The sequence below is a fragment of the Vanacampus margaritifer genome, chromosome 6, assembly GCF_051991255.1.
Source record: "Vanacampus margaritifer isolate UIUO_Vmar chromosome 6, RoL_Vmar_1.0, whole genome shotgun sequence".
Lineage (NCBI taxonomy): Eukaryota > Metazoa > Chordata > Actinopteri > Syngnathiformes > Syngnathidae > Vanacampus > Vanacampus margaritifer.
Genome location: NC_135437.1, coordinates 30534055 through 30555933, shown reverse-complemented (window position 1 = coordinate 30555933; position 21879 = coordinate 30534055). Strand labels below are relative to the sequence as shown.

Genomic DNA, 21879 nt, shown 5'->3' with positions numbered 1-21879 from the left:
GGTTTTGGTCCCAGGTGCAAGTCCACATGCGTTTTGTGGACTTGGACCACGTTCGTCCCTGGATCGGGGAGTTGGCTTGGGTGTGGAGTCCAATCAAAGTGGCATTCGATTGGACTCCAGCAAGGTTGTCGCCAATTCTCGCCACATTCTCCATGGACAGAATTTTGCCGGCCTCGGGTTTGCATCTCATGATGCTGTTGGCTTTTTCAAGCCGGTGAAAATCAGCACCTCCAAATCCCAGACCGACCGTGGTCCTCAGTCGGCCTCTGTGGCTCCGGGACGGAGCGGTTCAAGTATCTTGGCGGGGGTCTTGTTCACGAGCGAGCGCAGGACGCAGCGGGCGACGGACATTCACGACGACTCGCTATCGGCCCCTGGTGGAGAAGAAGCCGGCTCTCCATTGACCTTCAGCAGTTGAGTTGAGTTTTTTTTTTTATAAAGCAAAAGATGATAAAAAAAAAAAAAAAAGGAGTCCTCACAAGTAAGTCAAATGTGACATTTGATACTTGAGTCGGTCAAATGTCCAATTTGTTATTTGAAAGGAGGCAGAGTCTGTTAAAGGTAAAAGTTGAACTTTTATTAAGAAAGATGACGACATGAATTAAAGGTACCAGGTCAAAGGTCAGCCAGGTCAACTCTGCATATGGGGCAGGTGGTGTTGTCCTGACAACGACAAGCAACAACATCACAATTCAAGTTTGCCACCAACAAAAAATATTATTTTTTATTTAAAAATGTATTGTTGGTCCCACGTGCGATTAGATGAAAATGTTTTAATTGTCCCTGTGTGACATTTGAGGGGCAAAATGCCAGCAGGTCTGAAGACCAGAATTTGAGGAGGATTCTGCTTTGGTCCAAAATCAAATAATCCAAGAATGTATATATTGAGAGGGCACTCCGCCGCTCTAGGTGGCGCTATACACCATTAACAGATGTGATCCACCCATAATTGAAAAGAAGAAGAGGACCAGGAAGTGACTGCCCCGTGCGATGTTGCATGAGTTTGCTTTTGTAATTCTTGATAGCCTTTCTTTGCCGTTTTCCATCTAAATTGCATGAATATTCTTTCATTAATTGCAAAAAGACTTCTGTTTAAACATATCTTACTTTATCGTCCGCCATTGTTTTGGGACTACAAACGTACGTACGTGTGACGTTATATCCAATTTTGTTAGCGTTCTTCCGCCAAACCTGAATCTATCGCCAAAAATTCACATTTTCCTTTTTTCGATACGCTTCAAAAGCTACACTAAGCACAAAAACTTTTGGGGCAAATTTTGGACCCTTTTTTTTTTTTAATTTCTAGCATTTCGACTGAGTTTTATTTTTGAATTTCTTGAAAATGTGAATAAAAATAGCTGGATGCAAACCCAATTAATGGGTGTCAATTACACGCAGATTTTCACTATTCACCAACCAGCAAGTGTCAACTGTAAATAAATAAAAATAATAAAAAACTTCCCAGAATGCACTGCAAGTCACTATGCATTTCCAAGGATATGAATCCGTGTCATATTTGTCTTTAGTTACCAGTAGTTGAATGTGCGTCATATTTCACACATCAAGGTTTGATTTTCCTTGCTATGGTTTTATTAGATTTTTTATCAACAAAGCATTAAATTCACTTGGGTGTAAAATGGTGACATCTACAAGTCGGAAGGAGTCGAAGCGGCCGGGAAGGCAAGCTCTCGTCTCACGTTTAACTTTGCAAGCGGGAAAAAAAGAACATCTGACCTGCAACCAGCGGTCGATGCAGGTGACGTGGTAGTCATGGAAACACGGCAGCATCCTCAGCCGCTCGCCGTCACGGTAGTTGCTGAAGCAGATGTGACACCTGGCGGGCCAAGCGCACGTGAGCGCGGCGCAAACGCCGGCAGAATGGCGGTCGTCGTACTCACTGCGCGTTGCCGACGCCCGGCTGGAAACGTTTGACGGGGAAGCGCTTGACGTGGGCGCGCGTCAACTTCTTGGACACCACGGCGCCTTGCCGGTCCTCCAGCGCCAGGAGGGCCTGCGGGCGGGCAAGCGACACGCACGCTCAGCGCAAACGCCCAATCTCCCGCACAAACGTCGGGCGCCGTCCTCACCTCGTAATCGTTCGCGGAGAAGTCGGCGGCGGCCGTCCGGTGGCTTCTGCGACGGCGACCCATCGCCTGCGGCGGCGAGCGGTCGCCCTGCCAAGACGACAGGAAAGATTAATTTAACCCAACACCATGGGAGCTAGCTAGCTAGCACCTGAAAGTAAGAACCCTGCTACAGTTTGGCTTTAGCTCCCGATGCTAGCTAGCTAGCTCCCATGGTGCTCGTTTACCTGCTAGGGAAGCTAGCTAGCTAGCTAGCTAGCAGGGTTTTTACTTTCTGGACCTGGATTTGCCACCTCTGATGGCCACCACAATGATGTCATGACGGCGACACGTGGCCGCCATGATGTCATCTCTATGCTGCTCACCCTGTGATGATGATGATGGTGTAACTCCGCCTCCTCTTGGTCAAAGTGAGCCTGTGCGCACAAACAGGAAACGGTTAGCCAACCGGTGTCGATTTTGTTGCCGTCGTGATGTCATCGCAACATGCTCACCATGTAATGATGATGGTGGTGTGACTCCGCCTCCTCATGGTCAAAGTGAGCCTGTGCAGGAAGTGGTTAGTAAAGCGGTGAAGACATCGAAGGTTCACGTGAGAGAAGACCACGCCCACCTGCAGGCTTCGTGCAAACGCTTCGTCTTCCTCCATCTGCAAGGCGCGAACCGACAGGTCGCCGTCGTCGTCGCTGATGACCACTTCCAGCGCCGCTGCGCACACACACGCATACACATTTCCTGTAGCGGCCTTCATCTTCATCATCATCCGTCAACTTTGACCTCCACTGACCATTGCAGATGTTTTGCAACCTATCTTCAGTGTAGGAGCCATTTTGTGCACATGCAAGTTGACTATTAGGTGTCACTATTGTTTTCATTCGCCCAGAGCCGTTGATAGCGACGTCCACGCGGACGCCATCTTGTTACCCTGCTGAAACAGTTGGCCAAACTCTCTCACTATCAACGGCTCTGAATTTGCAAACTATTTCTAGGCAAAAATTCATAAAATATATTAAAAAAAACATCATTCAAGAACTATGTTGAGCACACAAAAAAAAACGCTTAGTAATAATCAATAAATCATTTTAATAATGCCCAAATTCCGCCTGTCAACGAAAAGGCCGGACTGGACACGAGGACGAAGTAAGCGGGACCCTTTCTCAAGGCGACGTGACATTTGCTGGAACTCGTGTACGGGTCAGCCCAGCAGGATTTGGCCAAAATGTCCCAATTGCAGCTAATTGATCCTTTTGGATGCGGCAAGGAAAGAAGAGCGGACAGAAGAAGTCGTTCCAAATAAAAGGTACTAGCAATCAAGGGTCGCCACAGTGACGGCCATCTTTAACCTGTTGAAGAGTCGTCCCGCTCGCCATCCAGCCACCTCCTCTCCTCCAGCGTCAGGAAGGACAACGAGTCAGGTGGCGAAGCCGCCGCCATGCGGGAGGACGAAGACGACGACGACGACGACGACGACGACGACGATGACGATGACGACGACGACGATGTGGATGATGACAAGGAAGAAGAGGCGGCGGCGGCAGCGGCCAGCCAGCCGTCTACGGAAAAGAGCTCCGCAGCGGGGGCGGCGGCCGTCACCTTTCGCCGTTTAGGCGGCCGGGATGTGCCGGCGGCTCCACGGGAACGTTGTGCTCGAGCCGCAGAACGCCGCGTCCTCACCTGCGGACCCGCACGGCAAACGTCAGGCGCCCCACAAGATGCCATCACCGTCACGGGTTCAACGTGATGTGGACAGCAAGGCGCAAGATTTGGCCAGGGACGGGAAGCGGCGTCCGTCGACATGACGACGCCAAGCAATAGCAACAAAGTTGCGGACTCACCGGGCCGGACGCGTCCTCTGCCCGGCGGCTGCATCGTCTGTCCTTGCCGAGCTGCAGGCTGACACAAAACCACATCCATTAGCAAGTCGCTATTGGTCCGGCAGACCCGGACCATCTCGATTGGCAGAAACACGTCGGGCTTCGTTGCGGCCTCAAAGCTTCATTGAAATGAGCTGCGTGGCAAAATGGCAGCTCCCGTGCAGGACAGTACGTCGCCGTTGTTTGACAGTCGCACGCTGACAATACCGACACGCAAACGGTCCGACATGCTCACGTCCATCAGTCCGCATCATTCGGATGTGTCAATCGCCCGAGCCGGCCATCGGTGCAATCATTGATCTCCACTGATTGGAAGAAGCCTCGACTGTAGGTTTGACAGCAGACAGGACCGAGCCAAGCTATTGACGTCCTTATTTGGACAGCGACGCGCCCGCATGCGGCAGTCGAGGTGCTCGCCTTCAAGTCATCATTATTCAAAGTGAGCCATCGCCGTAACTCGAAGCATTTGGAAAAACCTTGACAAGTGTTCATGTCCTGACCAGATTCAGCCTGACAGCTTGTGATGTCACGATGCCATTTCCCATCACGTTTGTAAATGTTACTGTACATGATAAATACTGCATTTGAAGAAAATGGCAAATTGAATGGAAACCACAACAACATCTATCAGAAGAATCACAATTCAATGTTTTCCTAAAACCATTCAGTCCTAACTTACCCCATTGTCTGGTGGAAGGAAATGAAACCTACAATTGTGCTTTTGGGATTTGTGGTTCCGTTTCCCTGTTATAATCAGAAAAAACAATCCGTCTGCTTCGTTTCCCGCAAAACAACAGTGTCACTTGTGCACGTTGTAGTTTGCCTTTCATGTTGATGCAAATCTTTACTGCGCTCGCCATGATGACTTTGTACGGCACGTTCGAACTTTTCAACAGAAATCCGTCGTAAAGCGAGGACCCGCGTCGTGCACGCTAACGGGGTTCTTACCTGGGCGTCTCGGGGACGAGCAGCGACATGCTGCTGTCCACGAGGAAAGCCCGGTCCACTTGGTCGTCATCAGAACCGCTCCAGTCGGACGTGAAGGAGGACTCCATTTCCAACGTTACCCATCCAGTCAAACGCGAACAGCACCGACGCTGGGAGGCATCGTTACGTCGCTACCAGGCACACAAAAAACTCAAGTGTGACGACGTTGGTGTTGTATATTTAATAAACCCGGAAGTGGTAGCGACCAGCATCGTTAGCATCGTTAGCATCGCGAGGAAGCAAAAGTAGCGAAGGGAAAGGTCCACATGAATAACACTTAAGGCTAAATAAATGCGATATGTATACTTGCCTACGCCGATCAAAGTGAACAAGTTAGCAAATGACTAGTTTGTTTTCTTGTTTGTGTTTAGAGTGAAAAGAAGAATTGGAGGGAACACACACAAAAATTCCGTGTACCGCAAAGGTCCGGAACGGAAGCGAAATGGTGAAGTACCGGGACTTTTGAAATGTTTTCAAATGTTCTCCAGTCACGCGTCCAATGTGCTTTCGTAGAGTAATCACAAACGAATAATATAAGACATTGAAGAATAAAAGACCAGTGGTTCCCCAAATTCAGTTCCAAATACACATTTTGGAGATTGTACATGTGCAACAGCTAATTGTGCTCGCCTAAGAACACATGACATTAGAAGTTCCGTCTCTGTTCTTCGAAAGATGACTACATGTTGCAATATAAGTATTTGATTTAATCATTTGAATTAAATAATGTACATCGTACGCTACACGGAATGTAGTCTAGCGCTATGTTTGTTTAGCTGCAAAATAATTAATTGAGTAATTCCCGACCTTTTGTTGTTGTTGTTGCTTGTGTGCCGGCCTGGCCATTACCTTTTCTTTCTTTTTCTTTTTTTTGGGGGGGGGGGTTGATGATTCCTCACAAGTGCAAGTTAAATTATTCTTTTTTCCCCTTGTTGTGAACATTTTATTAGCAAATAGTGTTATTTTTTTTACTCAAATGAAACATAAAAACACATATTTTACCTTAAAATAAAATCAGAAATCTAAAAATTGGAATGAAAATAAAGGGGAAACTGCCTTTGTGTTATTTATAACGCTTATAACATTTACCACAAAAAACTGAGCTCCTTTGAGTATCCCATTTAAACAGACGTTTAAACTTTTAAACATTCCTTTTTGTCTGTTTTTAATGCTTTTAAAAAGATATAATTTTAAGCACTGTTTGCCAAGTCAAATTTCTGTGTGTCTTTTTGATTCATCAGGGGAACAAAAGTGATTCTGATTCTAAAACTTTAAAGTAAGTAAGCAAGCTTTATTTGTGTAGCGCTTTTCACACACACAAAGTGCTTTACAGTACAGGGTTATAAAGCACACACACATTTACACGCTGCAACGCTGAGGTCACCCGGGGTGAGGATCGAACCCACCACCTCACGTATGGCAGGCGACCACTCTACCACTGAGCCGTCTGTTGAAGTGTGTTTGAATCTTCTTCTTTTCCCTTCACAGGGGTCGCCACAGCCAATCAGTTGCCTCCATCAAAGCCTGTCCTCTGCACGCACACCAACTCTTTTCATGTCCTCTTTAACTACATCCGTGAAGCTCCTGTTTGGTCTTAATGCGACTGCCAATACTTGCATTCATGATGAGTGAACGAAACGAGTTTGAGGTTTGATGCTTTTTATTCCCAAACGCAAAGTGAAACATTCGCGGTGTTTTTCAAACAGTGGCAGCACAACAGTGCCACCTGGCGGTAGCTTGAACAGACAGAACCCAACCACGGAAGTGCTTGACGTCATCATTTCAACAGCGAACAGAACGACAGGCGTGGCCAAGCAAAGGCAGACAAGATGACGCCGGAAACTTGAACAAGGCCAGCGGGGAGGAGCCTAGAAGAGCATGGCCTGCAAGGACTTGCGCACGGACGCCATTTCCTGTTGTTGCTGCCAAAGGACAAAGCGCAAGATGATTGTCGTGACGCGAGCGCCAGGACTCACCTGGACTGGACTGGACTGGACTGGACTCACAGTGTCCACGAGGATCTTCTTCTGCATAGTGGCCATCTCCTTCCTCAGCTCCTGCTGCGCCCGACGCACCACGTCCTCCTGGCTCTTCTCCATCTCCTCCATGTTCTGCGCACGCCACAAGAAGCAAAGCCAGATGATTCTCTTTAGCGGTTTGAGGCCAACCCACTTCCTTGTTTGGAACAGCTGCCTTGAGATACGAGTGCGCTTCAGCAGCCCAACGACAGTTTGGCCAACTGGATTTCAGCGGGGTAACAAGATGGCGTCCGCGTGTCATGTGACCCATCACAGCGTACACTGACATATGGGCGCCATCTTGAGTCGGCCAAACTCTCATTCAACGGCTCTGATCCGACCACCATCAATTCACGTCGGCCATTTTTTAATTCCTTGACTGAATGGCACTCGGTGGGCCAAACGGCTTCCGCGCTACACTCGAGCATTTCAGCTGCTTTTCTCATCCATCCGTTTTTGGCGTGGAGCCACCCGCCGAGAACAATCGCCATTGCTGCAGAACAATGGTGAGCAAATCTGGACAAGCGTTCGGTTGGCTCCGTGTCCCCACTCGGTGCGGCGCCAAACAACGACCCAACGGCACATTTGAACAACACGAGTCGGACGATGGTCGGAACGAACGCATTTGCCAAAGTGCGCAAAGCTCCCAAATTGGCCGCAATGGCGGCGGCCATGATGGCTGGCAGGCCCGAGCGTCCCAAGTCTCTCCATTTGGGTCAACTACACTGCGGATTTTTCTTGCGATCATTTGTAAAGGCCTTTTGGAAGGAATATGGAAAAGGAAATGTACGCATGACACACCTCAAGCAATCAGCTGCCCGCCATTTGGCCCGTTAGCAAATTTCAAGTGTTTTGACAAATACGCCAAATGTTGATGTCAGATGTTTTGCTTGTTTGACATTAAAAGTAAACAAGTGGAAGCTTTCGCTGCCGTCTGCAGAACGCCCCCCCCCCAAAAAAAACTTCAAATTGCTAGACCACGTCTGAATGTGGCCAAAAATGCTGAAAGTCAAACCCAACATGCCCGAGGCTAACAAAATGTGCTTGTTGGAGGAAGACGGGTGTGTGTGCGTGTGTGCGTGTGTGCCCCCAACTTTCCAAAGGCTTCACATTCCAAAGTAAGAAAATGTGAAATTCTAATGGGAAAGCTGCCTGTTGATCTCTTGACCTTAACAAAGTGCTTGAAGAGCTCTTGCATGGCCTCCAACTTTTGCTTCTGCAGAACTTTGCTCTGCTGGACCACCTTCTGCTGTTGCTGCATCAGACTCTAAACACACACAAACACAAACAGAATGGAGAGCTGCATAAGACCTTAAAGATTAGCTGCACTTTTTTTTTTTTTAGCTGCTCACTTAAAACGTGTCAATTATTTTTTTCAATAGATTGATGAATTTGATGTGGGTTGAAAAAGGTTCTATCTTTTTATCGTAGCAAAAGAAGTCATTGAAATTGGCAACGCAGCAAATGCCTCAATTGCTTGTGTTGTTACGTAGCTTTGGGCTAACGTCACGACTGACGTCTGCTGGCTTTCCGGTGCCTCGTTGGCAGTTCTGACACGTTGATTCATAGAATGTCATTGCGTTTTTCAAATTTGAATCATATCACATCTGGATAATATGGATCAGCTATAAAGTGTTTTTGCCTTCAATGTCCCCAAAGGGCTCAAAAGAAAATGATATTTTAAAAAACAGCGAGCAAATGGGCCAGCTCAAATCACAAGCCTCATGTGTTGTGTTTGGCGCGTGTGTTTGGTGTGTGTGCGCACGCACATTGAGCTTCTCCTCCTGCTCCCGCATTTGCTCCGCATCCGTCTGCCACTGCTGCAGAACCGACGACAGCTGCTCAGAACACTCCTGAGTCATCTTCTGCCTGCACACGTGCGCGCCAGCACCGCGTCACGGAGCCGGGTCGAGTGCAGGACGCGCGTTGGACGATACATGACGTCATGCGCATGTGGTCTTCATCATCATCATCATCGTCGTCATGCAGTACCTCTGCTTGCGGTGGTTGTTCCACAGTTGTTCCATTTTCTGCTGCCCTCCATTCATGTAAGTGTTGGTCAGACTTTCCAGACGCTTGCGCTTGGTGAGCATCACCTTGTTGATGTCTGCTGCACGCACGCAAAGATGAGTATCAAATAAGTGTGCTCGATGCTCTAAATGCAAATTTCATCAGTAAGGTTTCCTCTCAAAAGGCATGTTTCCGAGTGCTACTCAGATTGGTCTGCATCATCAGAACCAGTTATCAGAACCATCAACAATGAAATGAAAGCAAAGCGCACAAGAAAAACAATTCTTGTGAAATGTAAACCTAACTTCTGCAAGTTCTGAGATAATAATCACAATGGTCGATGCAATCAATCAAGTCCGCTCTTTGCTCGGCTCTCATTATCCCATATTGGGATTTATTGTAGTACAATTACTACATTATGCATATTGCACCGCAACTGCGGTTTTCAAATTCTCAGGGGAGTGAAGATACCCTGCGCCCTTTGTGACTTTATGATGAATACGTTGTGGTTTGTCTCATAAGTTGCGCAGTGGGGGCACTGCCAGAAATCCTGCCAAGGGTGCCGAGTTGCTTAGGAACGCCACTGCATTTCATTGACATTGATTGATTTGATGTTGTACATTTATTTGGTTTGCTATCATTTGTACATATTTTGAATAAACGTTTTAAGGGGGGGGTCGCTAAATATAGTTTTGAAGAAGAAAAAAACCATTGAAATGATTCAAGACAGGTGCTTTCTTACCTCCAAAGCGCTCCAACATGTTTTGAACTTCACTCCTACATGCAAACCATTGAGCTCATTAGCTAGTAGTTGTAAATCATCAACAATTGAAAGAATTTTAACATTGGGAATAAATGAAGTGAATTTGCGACTACCCAACAGCAACTGCGGTGTCTCCAGCTGCTCTTTTTCTCAACGGAGTTTTTTCCTCACCTGGACGTTTCTCTAGTGACGCTATTTGGAATGGAGGGAAAAAAAGATTCACGTAGTTGTAGTTAGCAAGAGCTAAAGCTAAGAGAACATTTACCTTCCTCAGCGTCATCTTCTGAGCCGCAGTGTTGGGCCTTTTTCTTGGCAATTGGAGAAAAGTCAAAGACTTTAGCGTGAACTTCTTCGGAAAACCTCTTCTTCATCATTCTTTTGCCAGCCGACATTTTCAGCGGTTTGTTCAGCTAACCGGCTAACTTTAGTAGCGGCTAATGCTAGCTTAGCACGCGGAGCTAATGGCGGTGATAAATCAATGTGACCTACTTGCGAAAACTAACCTTTTTCTGCTAGCTTTTGTCGCGACAATAAAAGATTAGTCCCAATAATATCGACGTTTGATGGACGCAAACACCGAGGAGCAGTTTATGAGTAAAGCAAGCCGAGCAGCCTGTTCAGCTCCCGCCAGAAGAATGCCGCTTTAAAAAAAAAAAATAAAAAATACTTTGAAGTCGAAGCTTTTGCTTGAAAACAACAACCTTTTATTACATTTAACAAATAAGAATTGATTTGTTTTCGTGTCTTATAAGTCACATCTTTACAACCAAATGGGGTAAGAAAAAAATAATAATCTGGTTCAATTACATATTTCATCAAAAGGGCTTCATGTTAACATTTTTTTTGTCTTGGCATATAAATGGACAATCCAGAACATTTGGGTATTTCTGATAATGCTTCCAACTAGCATAAACAGCAGATTGTTATACTGTATAGTCAAACAACATTTTGAAATCATAATCCTCACAAATCAAATGACAACCACGCAGAGTCCAATGCTTTTCAATGAGCAGAGTTCCATTTCACGTTCACATTTTGACTTGTGATGTAAGCTTGGAATTGTCAATAGCACGGAAGCACACATTTCTTTAAGCAGACCAAATATTAAGGCTGTGTACACGTTGAATCGAATCAATCATAATCATATGCATAACTGGTTTAGAAATGTACAAATGGAATCAACTTCATAAATAAATGATAAGAAATGTCTTCCTTAAGGCTGCTTCGACATGAAGATATCAGCTTGCCACACGTAATAAATTGTGAACGTCGAGTCCTGAGCGCCTTTGTTGAATCGCAAGATGGCGGCTCAGATGTCAAACGTTTCTTCACAAATGAAATGTCCGTTTTCCTCGTAGTCGTCGCGCGTGACCACCATCTCCTCGTAGTCGGGATCGTTTGCCAGCAGCTTCCCTCCTTCCCACGCGTATGTGATGGGGCTGGCGCAAAAGGAAAAAAACACATGAGGCCTGAAATCACATTTTTGGAACCTGCCGGAACGTATCACGCTTGGAGAGTTCAAGGCCATCGTAAAGCCACGTGAAACAAAAGCTATTGGGCAAAGAGTTTTAGCAAATGTGTTGAATTTATTGATAGCATGTTGCTGTAAACGAGCTCAACTCTGTCAGCAGCGCGCTTCGGTGGGGATGCGCTCGTCAGGCGCTATCTGTGACCTCTGCACCATCTGTGACGCGCATGCGCAGAACATCGGCCATCTTGGATCACTAACTACGGCAACCACCTCGGTCAAAACACGTTCGCACACGCAAAATGAAACAGACATTGCGAAAGGTACAGGACAGGTGAACGTTTGTTTTTGTTTCTTTTTGAAATGTTTTCAATCAAAGCCGTTCTGTACCCAAGCACGTCTCGTACGAATAGAAGAGCTTTTGACACACACTAATTCTAGTTTACTGTGAGAGTGCGTACACTTTCTATTTCTTGTCTTTAGAACAATGTGTGGCCAATAATGTAGTTGCAAACGTGTCTTTTGTGCATTCACTTGCAATGGACTTGTATTTGTTTTGTGAACGATTACTAACCACAGATAAGAAGAAAGAAGAGAAAGACAAGATTGAGGAAACTCTTGTGGCGAGTCCGGGAAGTGCGACCTACTTGTCGGGTAGCGTGACCTTGACGGGCATGTGAGCAGGAACCAGAGAGCGAAGTTCCGCTTCCAAGCGCTCCCGGAAGCCCGGAAACAGAACGTTGCCTCCGGTCAGGATGATGTTGCCGTACATGTGAGGCTGCATGTCTGCACACGCGCACGCACACGCACACGCACACGCACACGCACACGCACACGCACACGCACAACACTGGTTAGCCACTGGTTTGCTGGGATTGTGATTGCTCAAGGGAACATTCTCGTTTCCGGGGTGGAGCCCACAAAATGCAGTGACTGCGTTCAATAGCGTCCGTCCGCGTGGACAGTCAGCATTTTTGCGCCTATTTGTGCTTCGGCCTTTTTCAAAAATCCCACAGCCAAAATGCCATCCATGGAAAAGCGGCTTCACTTCAAGGATTTCTTTTTTTCATTTCTTTTTTACTAAGAGACGCTGTTGTACGACGGCACATGACATACGATTTCTTTCAATATTATTCAATGTCTTCTCAAGTGATTGAAAGGGGGCGAGACCTTGGGACAGAGAGCGGACCGAGTCCACGATGGCCTCGGGGACGCCCATCTCCTGGAGGCCGATGTCGGAGGGGTGGAAGAGCATCTCGGGAACGGCGAAGCGCTCGTTGGCCAGCCTGAGGATCTGCTCGCTCGTCTTGTACTTGCCGCTCAGCACCACCTGGTCGGCCGGCTGGCGGGCGGACGGACACGGCAAAAGGCGGATGACGGCGAGAACGGCGCGGCGCTGGGACGGACGAGCGCGCCGGCTGCTCACCTTGCAGAAGCCTTTTTTGATGCCGCTGAAATCGGGAAGAACGTAGTCCCTCATCACCGTGTTGTCGTGACCTTTCAGCCTGGAAGCAGCCGTACATCGGCGTTCCCACATTGCCCTTCGTTCCCAACTTGCCACATTGTCGCGAGCGCAAACAAACATGTCTTACTGTGCGACAGCCACGTCCTTGTAGAAGTCCTGGGACACAAAGCACACGTCCTCCTTCACCTGGTTGATGACGTGGGTCTCGTCCATCACGTGCAGCTGCCTGCAAACACGCACGCGCAAGCACGCACACGCACGCACGCACTGGGCTCAACTGGACTGCACTTCCCGGACCCGGCTGGCGACGCTCTACTCCAGAGGTGGGCAATCTCGGTCCTCGAGGGCCGGAGTCCTGCAGGTTTTGTAGCTTTCTCACTTCCAACACAAGCTGATTCCAATCAACAGGATCGTTATCAGGCTTATGCAGAGCTTGCTGATGAGCTGATCATATATCAGCTGTGTCGGAGAAGGGAAACACGCAAAACCTGCAGGACTGCGGCCCTCCATGCCCACCTCTGCTCTACTCGGTCGACGTGCTCACCGATAGGAGATGATTTCCTTGAGGTGATTGGTCAGCAGCTTCCCTCCGACACTGACCCTAAAAGGAGGACTTCAGCTTCAGCTTCAGCTTCGTCATCGTCATCATCATCATCATCATCATCATCATCATCATCAATTGTGTGCCCGTCAGATGGAAGAAAAAGCAACAACAACCAAAAGAGTTGAAGTTGTGAAGGTGCAAAGGACGAGCGTGAGGTTTTGATGCAAATGTCACCTTTTGCTTTCAATTTTCAAAATCCGCCTGCAGATGAGCCAGACTGCCTTGCTCAAGAGACAAACTACTTTTGGACAGCCAGAGGCTGTAAAACATGGAACGCTGTAGTGGTCAACATCAGAGAATGGCACACTTTTAAAACCTTCAAGACCAAACTCAAAACATGGCTAAAAGCAAATCAGCCACAAAATCAAGTTTGATTTTTGTTACTTTGTATATTGTGCTTTTTCTCCTCGATGTTTATTTTGTGTTTCTGCGATGGGCCTGTGGACAACGGATGGAAACGAGCCTTTGGCAATAATCCGCTGTTGTGTGTTGACATGCACGCGTCCCAAGTGATGTTCATGAACATGCGCGGTCCGCACTAAATAAATACATTGCAAATTCAAGTAGGAAGGGTGTGCGGACTTTTGTCACATCCTGACTTGATGTTTATGTGTTCTTCTTTATTGCTATGATTTGAACTCATTGACTGGCAGCCCCGGGGAACGACCCAGGACACGCCGGAGAGACGTCTGTCTCTCGGCTGTCCTGGGAACGCCTTGGGGTCCCGTCGGAGGAGCTGGCTGAAGTGGCTGGGGAGAGGGAAGTCTGGGCTTCCCTGCTAAAGCTGCTGCCCCCGCGAGCCGACCCCGGATAAGCGGAAGAAGACGGACGGACGGACGGACTGGCAGCCACTTTAACTGAAGCAATCCCTTTTACTCCCGGCTGTTTTACCGGATTTGGACCGATTTTGCCAGGCCCGCAGAATATTCTGTTCTATTGCTATCAAAACAAACAAAAGAAAGATTCAAGTGTCTTCTTTCATCAGGAAAAAAAGCATATTTCTATCTGTTTCCATTTTGCAGCATTAGCATCAGAATGTAGCTAAGTTATTAGTCGCAAGTCATTTTCAAATTGTGTTTGTTGAAACACGGCCCCTCGTTGATCAATGTCGACGATGGTTTGTTTCCGTAATGGCGCTGCCCTACTCGGAGGTGAGTTGAAGCTGCAAGTGAGAAGCGTGTCGGAGCGAGATGCCGCCGATTGGGCCGCCGATTGGGCCGCCGATTGGGCCGCCGAGGTCGCGTGCGCTCACCTGCGGATGGCGTCCTTCATTCTGCTGCCGCGGCAGTAGGGGGCAATGTGGGTGAAGGAGAAGCCGCTGTCCACCAGGAGGCAGCACAGCTGGTAAGGTTCGGCGCGGAAGTATCGGCGAGCGCTCAGGGAACCCGCTGAGCGCCAAAGACAGCATTTGATGTTGCAAATTTCCATTTCAATTCAACATCAGCCGACGGTCGCGCTCACCGTTGATCCGGAGAGCCGATTGGAAGCGGTACTCCTCAAACAGGATCTCGTTCATGGACTCCTGGATGGACGTGAAGTTGAAGTAAGGCTCGCTGATGACGACGCTGCAGTCGGCAAAGTCCACCTGGGGACGAGAAGACGTGAGGCGCCGGCCGGGCAAGACCACCGGTGCGAGCCAGCGCCATTGCGATCGGTCGGTCACCTTGAACATTTCTTTGCCAAACAAATGATCCCAGACTTTCCTCTGGACGTCCCAGTTGACCAGGTAACCCTGGAGAGGACAAAAGGCAAACATCAGAGCGGCCATTTTGACATCCCATCGCTGTCGACGGAAATTGCCGTCAAAGAGCTCCTCGCCGTGCCGGCAAATCGGCCACTTTGACGGCAATCTCTGTCTGCGGCAGCGGGCGAAGCTGAAAACGGCGGCTTGGGTCCGGAACGTTGAATCCTTAGTCCACTAAGAGCACAAATCTTGTCAAGGAAAGCTTGTGCGAGTGACGCCGTCGGAAAGGTCACGTTCGTTTTCATGCACCTGCGTTGGCGGAATTTGCGCCCGAGCAGCAGAACAAACCAAAAGACTCGACAAATAATCAAGTCCTACTCTTTGTTGTCAAAAGAACCCCGTCAGCAATTCAAAGTCAAGTCCACAAAAAGTCCAAAGTTGATTGAATGCAAATTTGTAGCCAATGTCTTCAAACCTCTTCCCTTTTTAAACACACTCAATCAATCCATCCATCAGTGTTGGCATGGAGGGAAATGCAAAGCGAAGCGCAAAAGAGCAGGAAAGCAAAAAGTCCATGATTTGTCATCACTTGAGGACGGACGGCCGCAGCCAATGACGCGTTGGCTTGAATTGAAAACAAACAAAGATGGTGACAAAGGACAGCAGACGTTCAAAGTTCAACCCGCGAGGGTGGACGGACGGTTGACCTTCTGACCTTTTGGAAGGGCAGGATGTAGAAGAGCGCCGAGGGGTCTTTGATCTCATCCAGCTGGTTGGCGGTGAAGGTTTTCATCCGGGAGGTCTTGGAGCGAAATTGGCAGTTGGGAATGACGCTGGACAGGACAGGACAAAGGTGACCATGTCATCACATTTTTTCAGAGCCGTCACTATCGGCTAAGGCCAGAGGTGGGCATCGAGGGCCGAAGTCCTGCAGGTTTTGCATGTTGCCCTTCTCCAACACAGCTGATATATGATCAGCTCATCAGGAAGCTCTGCATAAGCCTGATAACGATCCTGTTGATTGGAATCAGCTTGTGTTGGAAGCGAGAAACTTCCAAAACCTGCAGGACTCCGGCCCTCGAGGACCCAGATTGCCCACCTCTGGGCTAAGCTATCGATTGTCACTCTTAGCTGGGCAAGAAATCCACAAATGGTATTTTATGGTTGAAAATGAGTGAAATGGAGGCGCATTGTCGTCTTGTGGATTATTTTGATCAGCTTGTGTTGGATCCAAAGTTGTGTCCTCGTTGTAATGTTTGCGTCCCAACGCTGGACAAGACGTCGTCACAAGAGCCAGCAACCACTTGATTGGGGCGAGCTACAAACGTGGACGTCTTTAAAGTCAACATTTTGTCTTCTGGACTCTTTTTTTCCTTGAATAAAGCAAATTTGGTTTCAATAAACCTTTGTTGGGTTCCTTCGATTAAAATCGTTCTCGTCCAAAATGACCGAGCCCAAACTTGCTATTTTGGGCCCATATCGAGCAACTTGCCGTCGGAGCGTTTGCTCATCCTCGACTGGATGACTTTTAGGCATGTTTGAGTGGCATGTGAACGCACACCTGATTATCACCCGATCATCACCTGCAAACTCTGTTGGGCTCTCGGCCGTTATTTTGTCTTTTTTGCTGAAGCTGAGCTCTTGGCTTTTGACGATGATTTGTCCTAATCAAGATTTTTGACCTTAGGATACAATTTTATTATGGTGCGCTCTTTCTCAAAGTGGTGCGGATGATTCGTTTGTAAGTGACAAATCCAATTGATTTGTTGTTGTTGTTTAAAAAAATAAAAAACACATTACAAGTCTGAAATATAAATTGAAGAAAACAAGAACAGGAAGAAAGAGTTTATATGTTGTTTATAGGAAGAAAGAGTTTATATGTTCAAAAGGAGTAGGAGGAAGTTCAAAACGTATCTAGTCCTACCCCTTTTTTGTTTTATGTTAAGGCCGTGTATTTCATTTGGTCATTGCAGTCTTAAAGGGATCTTTGACTCATTTTGCAGCAGTAAAAGATTCATTAATATGAACACACATTTTGCCACTTGCTGTTGAAAAATGACATCGCAGGTGCGCAGAAAACAGGTAACGACCAATCACAGCTCACCTGTTTTCTGAGTTTGGCCATGATTGGTCGTTACCCGCTTCCTGGGCATGTGTGATGTCATCTTCAGTCGACAGCAAGTGAGAAAATGTTGTTGTTGTTTTCAAGTAGTCGTTGTACATGAAACATTTGAAAAGTGATCACATTCGTTTGTGGACTAAATATTGCTGGCCCAGCAAAACCATATGAAACTGGATGGGTCCAGCTTTATGACTGAATCTGAGAGCCGATACTGAATATCCGATCGGGACATCCTTAATTATGGTTAGCAAGCGTGCCAATGATGCCAACCTTTGGCATTGGATAAAGACGGCGGATTCAACACAAAAAGTCGCGACCCCCGTGCAAGACGTTGGCCACAAATTGCTGCATTTCAAGATTCTTAAGTACCTTATTATTTGCCTCATGTATATCACTTTTAAAGACGCGTGTAGCATTGCTGCTTTCCGGAACTTCCATATTTGGGTGAGACTAGTTTTTACGCCACAAAAATCCATTTCAAGTGATTCCCCATTTCAAGTGATTCGTGGAGGATTCTGCACACAGCCGCGGCGCTGCGTTAGTCAAGATCGTGGCAGAAATCATCTGCTTTCGGCTAATGTTTGAAAGCGTTTGTGGACGTTGTTGCTAGAACACGCGGACAGCAAAAGGAACCATTGCATTCATGTTGGACGACAAAAGGGACGTGCTAACATGAAACACCTCACCTGACTTCCTCCGAGCTATATCCAATTTTTGCCGTGTAGGCTCCGTTGTCCAACACTAAAGTGGCCATTCCAAGTCCAAAGTAACGCTTCAAAGCGTCATTTCATCAAGTCAACTTTGGTCCTGAATCTGTGCGTCGACATCACTGACTTGCATACGAACGGACTGAAGCCACCGGAAGTGCCTTGGCGGCCACCTTACGTTGCCACTTTCTCGGCGCTCATATAGCTTGAATAAACACATTGATTTGTGTGCGGCGTTTTCACCTTTTGTTTTGCTGTGTTCGTGGCAAAAATGCCACACAGTGTGTGGAGTACGATTCATATGTAAGTTCGTGGTTGACACACAAAAGTTTCGTGCGTTGCGCGTTTGGGCCATTTCCGCTTCGCCGCGTTTGTCTACGCTCATTGGCCGATGCGGCACGTGCCACAAAAAGTCCTCCAGCAAAAGTCGTCCGGACGGAAACACATGCAAATGTCCAAACATTATCTTCTTCCATAGGGGCGAATTATTGTTTCAACATTTGCAAACAAAGTCAAGTCATCTTAGTTTATATAGCGTTATCAATATGAAATGTAGTTAGTGTTACTTCGTTTTCAGAGTGGCTCTGTTAGTTTTTATTAGTTTTAGTTACTGCAAAAAGGTTTAGTTTGAGTTCATTTAATAAATACCGTTGTAAAGTGAAAAATGCAACGCACTTCTTAACTAGCGTTGCGTTTAGGCTGAATGAAAAGAAAAAGCCGGCAAGGCGAGCCATTGGAGCCAAAAGTCAAACGCGCAAAATTGTCACCTTGGAGTGACGTCACCTGAAGGTGCTTTTCTATCGGCTGTTTTTAGATGACGTCACTTCTGTTCGACACACTTTCAAGCGTCCTGATTGCTGTTAATATCTAAATAAATGTACTTAAATCACATTTAAAATCCACCTCAGAGGATTTTCCATCTCTGCCCAAGACCGACCGACGGAACGACCGACCCACACGCGCGCGCGCGGGCGCACACACACACACACACACACACACACACACACACACACACACACACACACACACACACACACACACACGCACACACACACACACACACACACACACACACACACACACACACACACGACTTCACTAATGGAAGCATGTCGTTATGTCAAGCTCATTTTATAAACATCAATTCAGAAAACAATTGGAGAGCTTTTTGTCAACCGTCGTCAACTCGAAGGTCAAACTTTGACGGCAGCCTCTAGAGTTTGTCAACCAGTTTGCTGAACAAGGACACCAGCCTCTGCGTGCTCTCCAGCTGCTCGGGTCCGATGTCGACGGCCATCAAGTTCTGGCACAACTCGCTGCGCAGCGTCACGTCCTTGCCGGGCGACGCGCCGTCTGCCATCTCCTTGCTCTCCGTGAGCACTGGGCGGGCCCGCTCCAGGAGCGCCCGGTCCCGCTCCAGGAAAGCTCGGTCCCTGCCCAGAAACGCCCGGTCTCGGTCCAGACGCGCTCGGTCCCGCTCCAGGGCTGCCCGGTCCCGCTCCAGGGCCGCCCGGTCCCGCTCCAGCGCCGCCCGGTCTCGCTCCAGCGCCGCCCACTCCCGCTCCAGGTCCGCCCGCTCCAGGTCCTGCCTGGTGCGTTTGTGGTCGGCGGGGCTGCCGCAGGACGGCGCCTCGGCCTCGTCGCTGTGGGCGGCATCGGCGGCGAGGCCGTCGGGCATCACGGTGGCGTACGATGCCACGTTGTGGGGGTGAAGGTGAGGGCCGGCTTCCGTGGCCAAGTCCATCTTTTCGTGGCCGCTCGCCTCCGAGACGTCCACGCTTAACACGTGTGCAACTGGACAAAAACGTTCACTTTCAGGAATTCAATGTTTCACTTTCAAAGTCGCCTGATGTGTTTTTTTCCCCAAAAAGTCTCATTCAGCCCGTTTTGGAGCAATCGCTCAATCACATTCACGCCCCTGAAAGGGCCCCTCTGCATCGGCAAAATGGACGCCCGCCCGCCCACGCACCTACGGATTCGGCAGATGAATCCGCCATCAGGAGGCCCACATTTTCATGCTCTCGCACCCCCGCTGTCCACCCACACAGATGTGAAAAAGTCCTCGGACAACCTGACGGCTCATTTGCACGGAAATGGTTGCGCCAAAATATTTGTCCAATTTTGTATCACTAAAAGTCCAAATAAAAACAGATCATCATCACAAATCATTAAAAAGGAGAATTCATTTTTTTAAATATAAAATCGAACAAATACAAAGAGAAAAATTCCAAAATAGAAATATGAAAAGATACAAAAATATGGAAAAAAATGATCTCTCATGGGTTTCCGCTATCGTCCTCAAAATCATTTTGTAGCTAAAACGGCCAACCGCACTCGGTATATGAAAATTCTTTCCCGCCAAATGCAAGGCATCCATGGGCGGCGCCAATCTCACCTGCGACAACTTCTGGCTCGGACGCGTGTGCCGCCAAATCGCCAAAGGTGAAACGCGTCTCACGATGGTCTTGGGCGTCACGCAGCGCCGACGGCTGCAGCACTTTGGCGCTGGCGGCCAGACGCCCGCTCGCCGCCTCATCCATCAGCTGGAACCAACGCCACGAGGGTGGGCCCGGCCGCTCCATGCCGGCCGGAGGGTTCTTCAGAACCTGCGCCAGGGGAAAAGCACACGCCGTCAGCGAAAGGCAGCAAAGCTTCCCTCGCCGTTCCCTTGCGTTTCCCTTTCGGCCCCAAGCGACCCACCCACCCGGTACTTCTCCTTCAGGTTGTCCCACTTCTTCTTGAGCTGGCGTGCCGACACCATCCTCTCGAGGCCCAGCTCCTGCCGGATGGCCCTGGCGCACAAGCCGCGTGCGCGTTAGCGAGCCCACAGACGGCCAAGCGGACGGACGGATGTGCGGACGGACGGATGTGCGGACGGACTGACCTCCAGCCTCGCATGGCCGAGTGCCTCTGCCCCGTGAAGATGGCACCGTTGGAGGCGCGAAGCTGGATCAGCTTCCTGATGTCTCGCTCTGTCACTAGCGCGGAAACACGCAAGCGGGTCATCGCGAGCCAAATCAGCCAACTTGACAACAATCCCTCAAATGTCCCATTGGAGGGATTTGGACTCAAAGGGGCGTGGCCGCTTTCCTTACAACAACTTCTGGCTCAATCTTCACAAAACAAGCATTCCAAATGTGCATTTAGAAAATGGATGCAGATTGGAGTCACTTGAAATTTTGAACTCTGATTTGTGGATCACGTGACCTTCACTTATTGAGGGCCGGCCGTGTTCAGAGCTTCCGAAGAAGTACCAGGCTGGGATTGGTTGAGTGTCACTTTGATCAATAATCAAAAATAATACAAACGTTCTGGGCAGCGAACAATTTGAACAACTGAAATGTAATCTGTCACATGTCAACAAATAGAAGTTTCATGATGTAAAATGGTTTCACGGCAATAAGGAGTCAAAGTATCCAACACCATACGATTTATATGAGAGACATGAAAGAAGCTTTTGACTCATTATTGCTACTATAAAAAAAAAAAGAAGAAAAAGAAAAAAAAGATCTCCTTTCATTTGCGTCGTACTTGTACAATGTCAATAAAGACTATTATATTCTACTTGATAAAAACAAAGACAAACATTCCTAAACGATATCGTGAACACATCATACGCACGCGCATCCATTCCAATGTCAACGTTGCAGTCACACACACAGAAATCAATGTTGATTTTTGCACGTGTCGTCAAATGTGTAACGAAAATAAAGAGTTTACAAAAAGCAAACTCTTACTTCTGTAAGAGAAAGTCATGCTTGCGTCGGGAATCTTCCACGAAGGACGAAGCGGAAGCGAAAGCGGAAGCGGAAGCGGGCGGCGACGCTTTTTCTTCTTCGCCTGCCAGTGAAGCGACTGCGCGTCGAGCTGCGCTGCCATCTAACGGCTGAGCAGGTCCACTGCGTGGCAAACGTCCACAGCAAGTTTAAAAAATAAAATAAAACAATTCTAATTATTATCATTATTATTGACGTCACTAAACAGCAAGTAGCCATGCAGCGGCTGCTGGCGACGCACTGACTCCTCTGGGCTCACCCAGTCAGGCAGATATAGACCTGTTGCAGGTGACGTCACAACCCTCATGGGAACTCGT

The 21879-nt window shown here is 48.0% G+C and overlaps 4 protein-coding genes across 10 annotated transcripts; all 4 read right to left on the bottom strand.

Moving 5' to 3' along the window:
• Positions 1-555: 555 nt before the first annotated feature.
• Positions 556-5575, bottom strand: LOC144054056 (uncharacterized). Of its 5 annotated transcripts, XM_077569114.1 has the most exons (11): positions 5346-5573; positions 4907-5076; positions 3920-3977; positions 3428-3758; positions 2698-2792; positions 2579-2629; positions 2450-2500; positions 2088-2174; positions 1899-2011; positions 1735-1834; positions 556-663 (listed from the first exon to the last, which is right to left on the bottom strand). In XM_077569114.1, exons 1-11 carry the CDS (start codon positions 5550-5552, stop codon positions 616-618), a joined length of 1311 nt encoding a protein of 436 aa, XP_077425240.1. In that variant the 5' UTR covers positions 5553-5573; the 3' UTR covers positions 556-615. The 5 variants fall into 5 exon arrangements, with proteins under 5 accessions (XP_077425240.1, XP_077425241.1, XP_077425243.1 ...); XM_077569115.1 differs by having other exon boundaries at positions 556-1834; positions 5256-5575; XM_077569117.1 differs by having other exon boundaries at positions 556-1834; positions 5363-5575.
• Positions 5576-6587: 1012 nt separating this feature from the next.
• sycp3 (synaptonemal complex protein 3) lies at positions 6588-10391 on the bottom strand. Of its 2 annotated transcripts, none has more exons than XM_077569135.1 (8): positions 10002-10391; positions 9850-9928; positions 9716-9750; positions 8956-9070; positions 8733-8832; positions 8132-8230; positions 6952-7056; positions 6588-6867 (listed from the first exon to the last, which is right to left on the bottom strand). In XM_077569135.1, exons 1-8 carry the CDS (start codon positions 10126-10128, stop codon positions 6814-6816), a joined length of 714 nt encoding a protein of 237 aa, XP_077425261.1. In that variant the 5' UTR covers positions 10129-10391; the 3' UTR covers positions 6588-6813. The 2 variants fall into 2 exon arrangements, with proteins under 2 accessions (XP_077425261.1, XP_077425260.1); XM_077569134.1 differs by having other exon boundaries at positions 8956-9073; positions 10002-10389.
• A 26-nt stretch (positions 10392-10417) lies between these two features.
• On the bottom strand, positions 10418-17973 carry actr6 (actin related protein 6). Of its 2 annotated transcripts, none has more exons than XM_077569121.1 (11): positions 17766-17973; positions 15673-15790; positions 14937-15005; positions 14735-14858; positions 14526-14661; positions 13214-13270; positions 12797-12895; positions 12631-12655; positions 12375-12546; positions 11852-11990; positions 10418-11175 (listed from the first exon to the last, which is right to left on the bottom strand). In XM_077569121.1, the coding sequence occupies exons 1-11, from the start codon at positions 17831-17833 to the stop codon at positions 11046-11048; spliced, it is 1137 nt and encodes a 378-aa protein (XP_077425247.1). In that variant the 5' UTR covers positions 17834-17973; the 3' UTR covers positions 10418-11045. The 2 variants fall into 2 exon arrangements, with proteins under 2 accessions (XP_077425247.1, XP_077425246.1); XM_077569120.1 differs by having other exon boundaries at positions 12631-12709; positions 17766-17971.
• Positions 17974-18901: 928 nt separating this feature from the next.
• On the bottom strand, positions 18902-21737 carry LOC144054061 (uncharacterized). The gene is made up of 5 exons (XM_077569123.1): positions 21524-21737; positions 20671-20764; positions 20491-20578; positions 20182-20392; positions 18902-19580 (listed from the first exon to the last, which is right to left on the bottom strand). The coding sequence occupies exons 1-5, from the start codon at positions 21663-21665 to the stop codon at positions 19000-19002; spliced, it is 1116 nt and encodes a 371-aa protein (XP_077425249.1). The 5' UTR covers positions 21666-21737; the 3' UTR covers positions 18902-18999.
• Between the last annotated feature and the right edge of the window lie 142 nt (positions 21738-21879).